This window comes from Pholis gunnellus, assembly GCF_910591455.1.
Source record: "Pholis gunnellus genome assembly, chromosome: 14".
Classification (NCBI taxonomy): domain Eukaryota; kingdom Metazoa; phylum Chordata; class Actinopteri; order Perciformes; family Pholidae; genus Pholis; species Pholis gunnellus.
In genome coordinates this window covers 17,077,186-17,090,944 of record NC_136541.1, presented here as the reverse complement: position 1 = coordinate 17,090,944, position 13,759 = coordinate 17,077,186, and the positions used below count along the sequence as shown (strand labels likewise).

General features: G+C 43.3%; 1 protein-coding gene across 1 annotated transcript; it reads right to left on the bottom strand.

Annotated features, from left to right (window-relative positions):
• Positions 1-9,398: 9,398 nt before the first annotated feature.
• Positions 9,399-13,351, bottom strand: LOC306705786 (histamine H3 receptor-like; the record flags this gene model as incomplete). Its single annotated transcript, XM_079172636.1, has 3 exons — positions 9,399-10,151; positions 12,430-12,596; positions 13,105-13,351. The coding sequence occupies 3 exons, from the start codon at positions 13,349-13,351 to the stop codon at positions 9,399-9,401; spliced, it is 1,167 nt and encodes a 388-aa protein (XP_079028762.1).
• Positions 13,352-13,759: the final 408 nt, after the last annotated feature.

Sequence of the window (13,759 nt, the reverse complement as noted above, 5' to 3'; positions counted from 1 at the left end):
TGTTTGTCCGAAAAAAAGAGAAGGGGGGGGGGGGGGGGGGGGAGAGTAAAAAAAATATCAATGACATTGTCAATCAGACCAGATGAGACTCAACCAGTTGTGTAAAGGAGAAACAGGGTGCCACCCAGAGCGTAGGAAGCTGTAGGAGCCGGCAAGTGTTGTTAGGAGGACTCTTTTCATCAGCGCCACTCCTACTGCGCAGTATGTCACTCTGTATCCTAACGTGGTCAATCATTATGGGGTAGAAGAGCTTGATTCACCAGCATAGGCTGAGATCTTGTCCCTGTGTCGTAACATGGCTGCCAGAGAGGACCAGCTGAGAACGGCGGTGCGTCTAATCTGCACTGCCTGCGCCGGAGTTCAGATGAGAGGAGAAAAAAAACAACAACAACAAAAAAACCCAGAGAGATAAAACAACGCAGAGAAGAGGAAAAAACAGGACAGGATGCTGATATATGCAAACGCAGTGACACAGATTTGGAAAAGGCTAGTTCCTCTGGTTGGCTCATGAACAGAGGCGTGAAGCTCCCATGTGGCTCTCAGAGCATGGGGAAATCTCCAGCCCACTGACTCAACCTGTACATTTCTGTTGTCAATGTTTACTGCTCGTTGAAGCCTGGAGATTACTGGAATTTTCTTTTTTTTTCTTTATGTTTTGTTATCTTTACATATTTTTTTTCCGCAGTAGGGGAGTAAATACATTTGGATTTGGGGTCATTAAGACTGAATATAATTTCAGTCTGTTTTTGGGGATAAAGCGTGGTTACAAAACTCGGTCCCTGGCTCTCCTGGAGAGTGCCCAAGTACTCCTCTTGTTTCTTTTGCATTGTCCCGCCGCTCTCCGCTCAAGCTGGAAGCTACCGTGGCAGCATACGAAACTTTAAACCATTCTGTTATGTAAATGTTTTGCATTCATTGAACCTGAGATGCACTTTTGTATAAAACTTTAATGTTTTGACATTTTGATTGAGAGTTGTTCGTACACAGTTTACAGGAAATCACCATCTCCTGCAGCAAAAGGACAGTTATCTCCGATCTTATTAAAATGTATTGTACAAATATGGAGTTCTGTATTTGGCAGACCTCATTTTTTTGTGTTGCACATGTGATGGAAATATTAAAAACTGTATGAGGAAACGGCTTCATTGTCCCTTCATTATCTACATAAAATACTTGTGTATCTGAGTGTTAATGTCTGTGAACACAATTAACCCGTCAGACAAGACCTATGATGGCAACAACACCACCATCATCATCAAAAGTGTACACTGCCTTTTTTTTCTTCTTCCTTGTATCAAATTGCATCCTATTTTCCCTCACTCCCTCGTGGCTCTCGCTAACAAACATCTGAGCATCTTAAGGGAGGTCTGTGTTATTAATGACTCCATTACCCATCACCCTGTGCGGTCCCATTCTACACACCCTTGCGCTGGGTCTATTTAGGGAGTCTCCAGCACTCCGGGAGACCGCGGAAAAAGATTCTTCTGCCTTTGCCGGATGGGACGAAAGCCGTGCAACAACATCTGTCTGTCCCAGCAAATGATTCATCAATGGTGACACGCGAGCGGCATAACATTTGTGGAAGCTTTCAGTCTTGTTTTGAAAAGGCTGCAGCGATGAAGCGCGTTGTAACTAGGTTATACTGTGAGTAACGAATGACCGTGAACTCACCCTTTATTTTAAATACACAGAATATACTGCGTTTCATTATGTACAGTATGTATGAAATAACGCATAACACCATATATTGTATGCATATTAAAACATATATAGAATACGAAGAGAAGCGCGGTAATATTCCTATTTTGATCTAGTATGTGCGGAGCATATATGAAAACATTTAAATGTGACCCCTCCGGATGTTAATATTAAAGAACATTTGTCACAGAAAATAATCGGCGTTGTCGGGGTTTCTGAAGCTTATTACATTTTCTTATGTCAAGCGTAACATCAAATGGGCATGTTGTCTGTCATCTATTAGCCTTTATTACATTACTATAATGGAGATCATATGAGGAATGGACCGGGCCTCTTACATTGACAGACTTCACACAGTGGAGACGCAACCCCTCGTCCAAAGCAGAGATGGTATGGCCCAACATTAACTGTCATACTGAATGCAAGCTGGGCATCCATTAAACAACTTTGCTAGCATCTCCGCGTGCCAGACACTTTTAATAAGCTTCAAGGGCATTTGAACAGGTCCAGAACTTAGCTTTGCCAGAGATGGACTGGCCCACATCATCCATTACATTAAATTGGGTGGCGGCCTCCAGCTCATATTTATGATTTAATTAAATTCACTTGTGAGGCGTATCAGAACCACTGCGGCCTCCCTTTTAACGCCAGCCTAAGCAGCAAAACACACACACACACACACACACACAGCTACACACATGAGTGCATACACAAGCGATGTGCTTCTGACACTCGCCCAAGTGTGAGACTTTGTGGGCGCTTTGGCAGGGGCGTTCTCAGGGGTTCGTTTAAAGCAATATAATTACACAGCCCCCAAGTATTCTTCCATCAGAAAGCAGCAGAATGGATGGCTTGTTCAGAGATAACTTAGCCCGGCTGATCCTCTGCGGTGTCGTTGCCTGAACATAACCTCGATGCAAGTGGCACTCACTGCTGCTAAGAGCCTGGCCAGTCCTTGGTGAAACTGGGCAGTCGGGCCAGATGTTTGGGAGTAGCTGAAATGCCATTGTTCTTGTCCAGGATGTGTGCGAAATGGCATTTTGGATTTTTTTTCATTTGACAGCCTAATACCCGCAGTCCCCTAGAGGAAAAGTGGCAGCCTGTGTTAAGACTTTATTAAAGAATTATGAGATCCGACTGAACCTGTGCAGTATGTCGCTGTCCTCAAGGCTGAGAATGTGCCACTTTATCCGGTATGAACAACCTGCACAAATGTAGGTATGCATTCAGTGTTCGTCCCTTGTGCTCCGGTGTCCTTGCTATCACTCTTCTTTGGTGCAAAATTTAGTTTGGTGAAAACTCCACATTGTTAGTCTGCGCAGTCCTCCCACTGAAAGAGACCTCGGAGACCTCTTATGGCATTCAATATGTGCGCCCAAGCGTGAGATCCAGATCCATTTGGCCAGGAGATCCGCCGGGAGTGTCTGGGGGGTAACCCAATCTCTCTCACCGGCACTCCACATCCAGAGAGCCATCTTTTCACTTCAGAACTGTGTCAGCAAAATGGACGCCCCAACCTCAGTATGTAGCTCTGCCACAGTGTTTATGGCTCAAGCAGAAGGGCCTTTGAGATTGTCTTCTCACCCTGTGTAATTGTGTGTACACCCTGTTTCTGTGTCCTTAAAATGTAATCGTAGTAATATGAAAACAGTAAAAAGCTTGTGAAAGCTTTATCTCAGATAGTCCTCAGAGTAAAGTTACTTTACAGATTCGTCTCCTGCAAATGTATCAGATGGCAAAGACAGTATAATAATTATAAAGAGCACCTAGAGCTGTTAATATTACCACCAGAGGATATCCACCTTAATCCTACACTTGAAGCTACAAAACTTGAGGATCTAAATAAATGTATTTGAAAAATAAAACATTTATTTTCGAGCTGATTTTTGTTCGGGAAGATGCATCTTTCATCCCCTCATGCATTTTCTAGATGGCTTATCCTGTTGGTGGTCACAGGGGACTTGAGCCCATCCAAGCACACGTTGGGCAAGAAGCAGGGTACACCCTGGCCGAGCCGTCAGTCCATCACCGAGACACACACATACAGACGAGCAAACTATATTCACCCTCCTCTGCAGCCTTTCATAATGATGCCCCCTGTCTCTGAAATGGGAGAGCTGAAGGTGAGTACCCCCCTCCAGTCATCTCCCTCTGCCTCACCAAGACAAACACTTGAAATAGACAAAGCACTAGATTTTTTATTTTGTGTGTGTGTGTGTGTGTGTGTGTGTGGATGGACCGGGGGAGGATTTTCAAAAATGTATTAAACACCAAGCAATAAAATATAGACCAGGTGGGGTCAAATTCACTGCAATTCTCCAGGCTCCGCAGCCAATGTGGCCGATGTGATGATATGAGGACAGGGGAAGAGTCTAACAAGAGGAGAGAAAAAGGGAAAGAAAGTATCAATAATGCAGCGTACACCGTATACAGCTGACAGTAAAAATAGAAAACACACTGCCTGAGAGAGAGAGAGGAGAGCCCACCGAATTCTGGGCAGAGTCCCTCGTATGTACGCGGCAGAACATGAATCTGTTGGTTAAATGATTTGAGCTCGGTGTGACTGCGGAAACCGGTTCAAGTGTTCCAGTACAATTAGTGTGAGAGAGCACCCAACGCGGGGAAAAAGACCACGTTTTTCTCCACGATGCAGTGCTTTCATAGTCTTTAGAAATCTCTGTATATTACTCATGCTGATGTGAGATAATCGTTGCTCGCTGACATCTGCCACGTGTTTACTTGCTGAACACGTGGCAGATGAACACTGGTCTGTGTGGCACAAAATGTGGAGACGGATGCTTCAATAGAATACAAAAATGGCTTCTTTTTTTTTTAAATGTTTATTCCATTTATTTTTGGTAAATCTGGAATGGCAGTTAAACAAATACTGTCACTGTCAGTTATATATTTATTTCCCTCTTACTGGTGATGAACTAAATAATGCTCCATAATGGAGCCCCCCGGGAGAACAAGTGCCTCATTCTACCAGAGTGCCCCGCGCGCTCTCTCTCTCTCTCTCTCTCGTCTCTTCCTCTTCTCCTCTTTCTTAATTTCATCCCTCAATTTTCTTTAAATCTGGCGTTCATTCTTCTCTCCTGTCTCTCTCATCCCTCACTACCATCCTCTCTCACCCATGTCAGTCTTCATCGCTCTCGCTCTTCCACTGCCCCTCCTCCTCCCTTTGCATCTCTTGTATTGTAAACAGCTCACAAAAGCATGACAAGGTCTCTGCTCATGTTCCCCCTGCCTCCCTCTCTCTGTTCTCCCAGCTATTTGTTATTGTCTCCTCGCTATCGTGTGTGTTTGTCTCTATCACGCGTTCTTTATTCTGTTTTTCCTCTGCGTCAGAAAAGCAAAAGTTAATTAAATATGGAACGAGATGGAGCAGCATCTCTTTAAACCATCATGTCATTAAAATGGCATCCCTGGGAGATCAGCTTAAAAGGAGTCGGAGAACAATGTCTTCTCCGTCAGATATTTATGGGCCTGGTTATGTAAACATGCTCCCTTTATTCTCTATGTATATTTCATGTAATTATCACTTTTTGTAGCGCTTCCCCCGTGAGATTCTTAGAGGCAAGAAGTTACTAGGGGAATGTCATTAGAAGAGCCTATTGTTACAGCGCTGCTGTGATACTGCACCGGGAAAAAAGGCTGCATTCCAGTCCTGGTGATACCTTTTATCTATATTTGACTTCATCATATCAAAATCATCAGTGTCTCGTTTCAGAGTACCTGCAGACTAAAACTTAAAGCCCATTCTCTGCAGTTTGCCAATATTTATTAATACCAAAAAAAGCACACTGAATGAAGCGTTCAACAGCATGCAGGCATCTGATCTAGATTCCAGGACGTTCACAGGTTATTTACAGGTTTGCGAAGACCTTGATGCCTCTTTCTCAGCCCGCCCATATATTCATCTGTTAGAAAAGCTGAAGATCTGGAGCGAACTGGATCGCTTCAGCTGCAGCGGCCAGCGACTGGTGCTTGAAGGCCTTTGTGCCAGCTGACGGAAGCCGCTAATTAAGAGGGCTGGGGAGCCAGTGGGGTGCCTTATGAAACAGGGGCACCTGGGTTTCACAAGAGGGGGCCGGGTATCCATCACGACTCATCTGCGTTGCACGGGAAAAGGCGACGGTCCGCTCCAGCGCTATGCCACGTCTACACTCTTTCACTCGGGCGAATGATGTCAAATACGGCTCTCACACACAAACGTGTTCCAGACCCCTGTGCCCTCTCGCAGCTTGTTTGCCATCACAGAGGGAGATGTTATTGCATGGCATGATGAAATTGTATATGTCAAGGTGCATTTCATTCACTGCAGATGCACCAGAATGTGGATGCAGGAGGAAACAGCTGTGTGTGGACGCAGTCAAATGCACCTGGAAAAAAAAAAAAAGCACAAACACGCTCACACATCTGGACTCCCACATGCATAACTTAACGTCCCTCTTCTTTCTATTGTTAGTTGAGTCTTCTCTGATGTAGGGTCAGAGTGTCTTAAAGTAATCTAACTAGTTCTGACTTAAGGGACAATATTAGGTCGGCCATGAGTTCTATCATTACTGCTTTACCCACCACAGGCGGGTACAGCACTCGACCATTGCTGAACCTGCCATATTGCTATCCAACCTGACCCCACAGACGCAGTAAACCTAAGTGAACCACAGTTTCGAATGTCGACAGCTATAACCACTGCAGAATTGCTTTTAATCAACGTCTGAAATGAGGGTGACTTGAAGCGTCGCCCCATGCTGATTAAATGTAATTGTTTAATTGCCAAGTGCTGGGAACCCATCCTAAGAGGATTCCAATGGAATTATTTAATCTCTAGTCAGGAAGTACACTGCAGGAAAAAGCAGAGGGAAAAACGGAAGAACGGAAAAGGCAAAAATGAGGCAGAAATAGTCTGTTTTTTTTCTTTTTGAGTATGTCCCTCATGAAATATTAAACTGCGGTTTACATTTAGTTAGCTGAGAAAGTGAACAGCCTACGCGGGGGGAAGATGTACACTAAGTGATGCTACAACTTCAAAAGAGGTCAAAGTTTTGACCTGTATCTGCAGACTAAAGTGGTTTGGTCTTGTCTGCCGGTCTCACTTTTATATTCCAGCTTGACTTTTAAAATGCTATATTGGTCATCGCCATGTTGTGAGGAGTATATATGAAAATGTCTTTTTTTTCCATGTTACAGTGGCTTCATTCCACATCTGTTACTTTTTATTGTCTATTGTGAAAACAAGAGAATTCAGCATCAAGTCATCCGAAAAAGGTGCTGAAGTGGAAACTCTAAGAGTTTAACTATACAGAGATTCTCATGGGGAGGTTATATAGGCCTTCTTCCCCCTCAGATCACTGACTGAGTCTCTGCTAATGGGGCTCTATAAACTTAAGGGGCACAGGTGCGCTGCATTTGGGGTCACTACTTTTAGATCCATTGCTTGGGGTCACAGACATCCAAACCCCTGTGATAAACACAGTCACGTATACTTACTGAACATGCTTAAAAAGACACACACACACACACACACACACACACACACACACACAACCTCTGCATGCGGACATAATTCAAATCTCTCATCTGTATTTTTTCCTCCTATGGACCAATTTAGGTTGGCATGATCCGCAACACAGCCTCGGTCAGTAGCTGCATCAGTTTGGCACACATACCACGGCATTTCAATCTATCAACAAAATCAATTGCAGTGGTGCTCCTAATAGAACTGCACACAGTGCAAGCGTTCCTCACAGTGATACAGGCTCTTGCTGTCACATTTAGATACACAGGGAGTGAACCCAGGCTTGCCATTCCGCTGATAAATGCAGTTCTGTCGTCCCGAGGGAAATGCGCTTGCATCCCTCTGGTCAGAAGTGTGCTTCCGCCCCCCCCCCCCCCCACCACCACGCCACAGGCGGGGAAAGGGAGTGAGGCGGAGGGGGAAGCAGACGCCTGCTCCCTGCAGCTGTGCCCTTATTCCCAGCACCTGACCAGGGGCCCAGATGTGCACACGCGCAACAGCAACAATTTGAGCAATGTAAGTCCCCTGTGGGACCCATGGGCACCTGCAAATGTGACCCCACTATCTAACATGACGGCGTAATTACAGGTCTAATAAGTCTACATCTGGAAAGAACTCATTTAATCTATCAAATCATATAGCTAGACAGGGGAACAATACAAAAGTGGTATTGCACTCTCAGCATTTCATCTGCACATCAAACAAAAGCCACTCTGCACTTGGCACTGACCCAATTAGCCATCAGGTAGACAGCATCTACATTTAAAATGCGTAACAGAGCTTAATTTATTTATTCTATAATGTGCATAAAGACCCTCAGCCAGTAACAGAGATGTGTTTATTTTTGGAAAATCCTAAATTGAATTAACTTAAGCACCAAAGATTGAACTTTCTTTTCGAGCCAAGAGGACAACATTTAGGCCACTACTCTAATATTTAAGTTACAGAAATAGTTACCAAAAGATATATTGCATAAAAGCACGTCAGGACTAAAAAACAATTACATGTAACTCTTCAGGTTTTGCAATTACAAGTGACACTATGTGACAGTGAAAGGACTGACTGTGAATAAATATAAAGAGAGCAGCATTTTTATAGACCTATGATTATATTCTTCTACTACACGTTCAATCAGTCAGGGTCCTGGTGCAAAACTATAGCGCATAACAGTTCAAATACAAACAAAAAAAGTAAAGCAGTTAATGGAAACCCTGGCCAACGACAAAGATCGACTTCTCTCTGTGATGGATTGAAGCTTAACGCTCAAGCACTGCACACACAGGAAGCTGCAAAGGTTAATGGTGACATCTAGTGGCACACAAGTACACATGCATCTGCTGATCACAGTAAAACGATTTTTGGCTTTGTTTGTAAACCGATGACTTCTCTATCTTACAGAAAAGCAAATACTTTCTGAAAAACAAACTGGGAAATAATCTTTAATTCTTTTTTTTAACATTTGTTTGTGTTGTTTTTCAATAGTACAGCAAAGAAGACGTGATTATTTTTTGTTATTTTTTTACATGAGATGATAAATGTGCAGACAATGTACTCAGCGTGCGGAGAAATGTAATCCATTACTAATCTTTTGTATAACAATGTGCCCCAGAAAGAACACGTTTCTTTTTGCAAACATTTATACTTTTTCTTTTCGTCTCTGTGCTTCTGTAATATCATCAGTAAACCTTCTAACAGCAGAGGGTGACAGTGATCTGTTTTACTGAGTGCAACACTTACCTTTTTAAGAACATAAATCCTCAATATACATACATTCAAGATAACAGCTGCACAACATATCCAACTAGACAACATAATTGATGGATTGCTAGCCAGCCTGCACATGTTCAGGACAAATCTTGAACTCGTTCTTACAGTATGTGAAAACTGTTGATGTATTCAGTTTCAGACAGGAAAGTGATTTTTATGCCTATGATGGATGTTTAACACACGCTTTAGATTTCAACACAGCGAACTGTAAATAACATCATACTGTACAGTACAAACCTTGTACATCCAAACACTGAAAAGCTTTTGGAAACAATTAATTATGGTCTTTGTGACAAACTGCGATGCACAGTTTAACTTCATCTGCTGACACTGTGTAATTTATGGGTCGCATTTGAAAGATTTCCAATCCGCAGTTTTGGCACATTGTTCATCAGGCTTTTATATCTGCTTGTCAATGGCCAGTGCGGAGGACAGCTGATAGGGGAGTAGTTTGCCGCCTCGGGCAGAGAATCTTGCTGAAGGCCCTGCGGAAGCTACTGTGGCAGAGCGGGTACAGGAATGGGTTAATAGCAGAGTTGAGCCACAGGAGCCAGAAGGTGACCTCGTACCAGTGATGCTGGATGCACCGCCCTCTGCAGGCAGCACGGATGATCATCAGTAGGGTGTACGGTGCCCAGCAGATGGCAAACACACACACTATGATGGCCAGGGACTTAGCAATTTTCTTATCCCTGGACAGACGGCTAGGCTGGGCAGCCCTGCTGGTTGAGGGATCTAGTTTACTCAAACTGGGAGAGGAGGTCTGGGAGTTGATGGAGCCTCTTACAGCCAGTTTCATCTCAAACCCACAGTTGTGGGACAGGGGGATACCTTTCCCCTGGGCAGAGGCAGGTTCGCTCAATTGAAGGTGGAGCTGGGCCTCCCTGCTGTGGAGCCTCCTCCTGCGTATGCTGAGGTAAATGCTGAGGTTGAAGAAAGCCACAGAGATGAAAGGAGAGAAGAACTCCAGCATGGAGGCACTCAGCAGGAAGTACCAAGAGTAATAGAACTCTGCAAAGCACTCATCCTTTGGCACATGTCTTTTGCCCACCACCAGTTCCCAGAATATGATAGCTGGGCCATACAGGATAAAGGCTAGCACCCAGACAGCAATCATCTTGACTACGGCTTGGTGTCTCATGCCCTGTCTGGCACGGTAACTTACCTGCAAATATAAGCAGAAATCACAACATGTACTGAGTGATACTGTCATTGTGGGGTCAATCAAATGCTAGAGCAAAATAACAAGTTTATTCTCATAAAGTCTACTATCTTTAGCCAATGTTCATTTAACAGCAGTGGTGGAAGAGGTATTCAGATTTATAAGAGCAATTACACGGTGTAAAAAATAGTGCACCTGCAAATAGAAATACAGCTAAATGTTACGTAAGTGTTTTAAACCCTATGCAAAGTATTACAAGTAAATATAAAACGCAGGCGGAATGGCCCCTGTTAGTGTTATATCATCATTTCTTCTAAAATTGGATCGTCATTAGTGATGCATTAATGTGTTAGCAGCATTTTAATGTTGTAGCTGATTGGGATGGAGATACATTTCAGTATTTTACATACTGTTGTGTAGTTTAATCTCTAACAATGTATCATATTTTAAGAGTTGATCACATGTTTTAAGTCAAATATATATCTTGAAATGGTGTAAAAAGTAGCAACAGGTGTTCCCTCTGCTTGAGAAGTGCTCAAGCAGAGCACACGCACCTTGAAAACTGTAGTACAGTATTTGGGTATATTTACTGAAACACAACACTGATCTCCTACTAATGTACAGCACAATGGCACAATGAGTAAAGAGGCCATCCGTCAACCAGAAGCCATATATAGCTTTAAGCCATGTTCACAAAAACCATCCAGTGAAACCCTTCAAAACTGATGCAAAACTGAGAATTTCATCAAGCTAATAACATTTAAAACATATAATATGCAGCTTTGGACAGACACATAATGACATGTTTGTGAAATCTCAGAACATGTTGGTGGACAAACATCCTGACATCATGCACTGCATGACAATAAGGCGCTTCTCGTGACCACTTGTCTCAATTAGTGTCACATCCTGTGTCCGCATCCACATTCTTGTTCAGCGGGCAACATACCTCTCCAGCTGCTCTGCCCCTGTTCTGAATGACAAGAAATAAACCGCAGTTCTTCAAAGAACACGGAAAGTGTTTGTATAAATGAATTGGTATACATGTGATTCAACACGGTGAACATGTTGTGTTGTTGAACTCGAGGGAGAAGAGTCATGTGTGCTCAAAATTCCAATCTAAAACTTTGCATATTTTTTTTAAAGCGTCCAGGGATTGACCATAGCCCGTTCTTATAATCCTAAATTACACAATCAGTAGGATATGTTCTAATACTGTGCAGTTAGCATTTTCTTAATGTGCTGACATTTCATCTAACTGCCAAATATATGCATCTAATCTGACTCCATTCTTTCAAAAGACAACTTTGTCCTGTGACTGTTGACGATCCTTTGTCTTTCAATGTTCAGAGAGAAATGCTTTTAGGAAAATGCTGCTTGGCAGCCAGTGGCCTGTTTCAGCTGCGATTGATCTCTCCAGGTTGGAAGGACCATGGCACGGAGGAGGATCTCTATGATCAAAGCAAGCTAATTAAAGAAGGGTCTCTCTCTCTCTCACTCTCGCTGGTGTTATTTGTATTCGCTGCTCTGATGTTAAGTGTTTGCTTGTGAAAGGAGACAGAACACATCTCTTTGTCTGCCATGCCAAGCTTCATCCCACCTTTGAGTTAACACACGCGTGTGTAGGATACAGTCAGTCGGCTAATGCACAGACATGGACGGGGTCAACGGGCCTAAGAGCTGCAGAGGTTTGGAAACGTATGATAACAAAATAGAAAAGGGACATAATTGATGCTGTTCAATTGTATTTCAGAGAAACAAAGCAGTGGAACATAGTTGCCCAGATATCGATGACATTATTAGAATCTGCGAAACGTATTTAAGTTTAGTCATCAAAGCACAGTCTGTCCCAAAGTCAAAATGTGACTTCTTTTTTTTTTGTATCTTGGTCATCATGGGGAAGGGCTATAATTAGGGGTGGCACTGGGCCTGAATGGGTCAGGAATGATTAACCTCTGCAGATGGGCACATTTGGGAGAATGAGGCTGCACTGCCACTACCAATAACCTGGGAGACTCACCGGTCATCAAGCCACAGACATGGGCAGTGAACATTTGTGTGGCTACAATGGAAAAGGGCTCTTCAACTTTTAACATTATATCTTTAAACTGTTCACTCAAATTTGAAAAATAAAGTTCCTTCTGTCTTATTTTTATTTGACAATGACAACATTTTAGATTACAAATGTGGCAAGCCAGTGCACTATATGAGTCGCACTTCTACATTCACTTTGTTGGCGCTGTGTGCGTTACAGATGTGAGGCACAGGTTGATCCACTCACTGCTCTGGTGACTGACAGGAAGCGGTCGTAGCTGATGAGGACGATGTTGAAGGCAGATGCCGAACAGAGCAGGTAGTCCATGACCAGCCACAGCTTGCACAGTCCCTGGCCCAGTGTCCACCTGCCTGTCAGGATGTAAGGCATGTAGACCGGGATGCAGAATGCCCCTACAGAAACACAGATGTTGGGGAAGGAATCAGAAACCGAGGCTACACGGGACATTTTCAGTAATAAACTGAATAAATGCAAAATAACTTGAACGCAAGGAGGGTGACAATGTGATGAGTGAGTGTGAAAGAGCAGATCGTATAGATTGCACATGTACAACGAATTAAGCAATGCCATTGCCATATTAAGGAAAGAAATGTATCAAGCTCTCTAAATAAATATATGTATATATATATACTTATATTGTGTTGGTCCCATGCTGCTTAATTAATGAGTGTAGACTTTAAATACTCTACTTGGTAGCACGCTACTAGAGTAAAGGGGGATTGACAGGCAGATACAGGAGCATCAAATATATTTCAAAACTTCCCCTGTCATATATACCAGCACGGATGCATATATCACAGCACATCATATAGCCTGTAACAAAAACCACTGTCTTCATGACAGAGCTACCACATACTTTATATTCCAGGGTATAATAAAAAAGACTAAGGTTGGACTTACCTACAAGGAAATCTGATATTGCCAAATTCAGGAAGTAGTAATTACATTGTGTTCTCAAACTCTTGTCCACTTTAAAGGCCAAAATGACCAGTGCGTTGCCCAACACTATCACAACGACCAAAGTCACCATCATCACCATCAAAATGACAAAAACGGGTCCTGAAGACACGAAGCTGCTCTGGACTCTAGTTGAGGTGTTGTCAAAATAGTACCGACTGGAGTTGGAATCAGTTTGTTCCTCCGACATGGTCCTGGTGTGATGATCAACGATGCTCCCGTTATATCCTCTAACGACACAGAGCCGGAAATAATAAGCCAGCAACAGGTGGCAGGCGAAAAGACTCTGCATTCAACACCCCCATGCATGCTCTAAAAGCTTCGCTTTCCTGTGCAGACGGAGCACAGTGTGCAGGAAAATCCACGAGAGAGCGCACAGCGCCTTTCTCAAAACGCTGCCTGGACACTTGCTGGATTACGCGTTTGCCAGCAGTGACGCCTCGCTGTCGAGACATCGCTTCTTAGGGCAAATAATTGCTTTTGTCATCGCACATTGTAGTCTATGTAATGACTTTAAAAAGTAATATCGCGATCAGTACAGTCGATATGGTGAAGTGGCGCGGTGGGGTTTAGAGACGCCACAGAAAAGTTTGGTTCT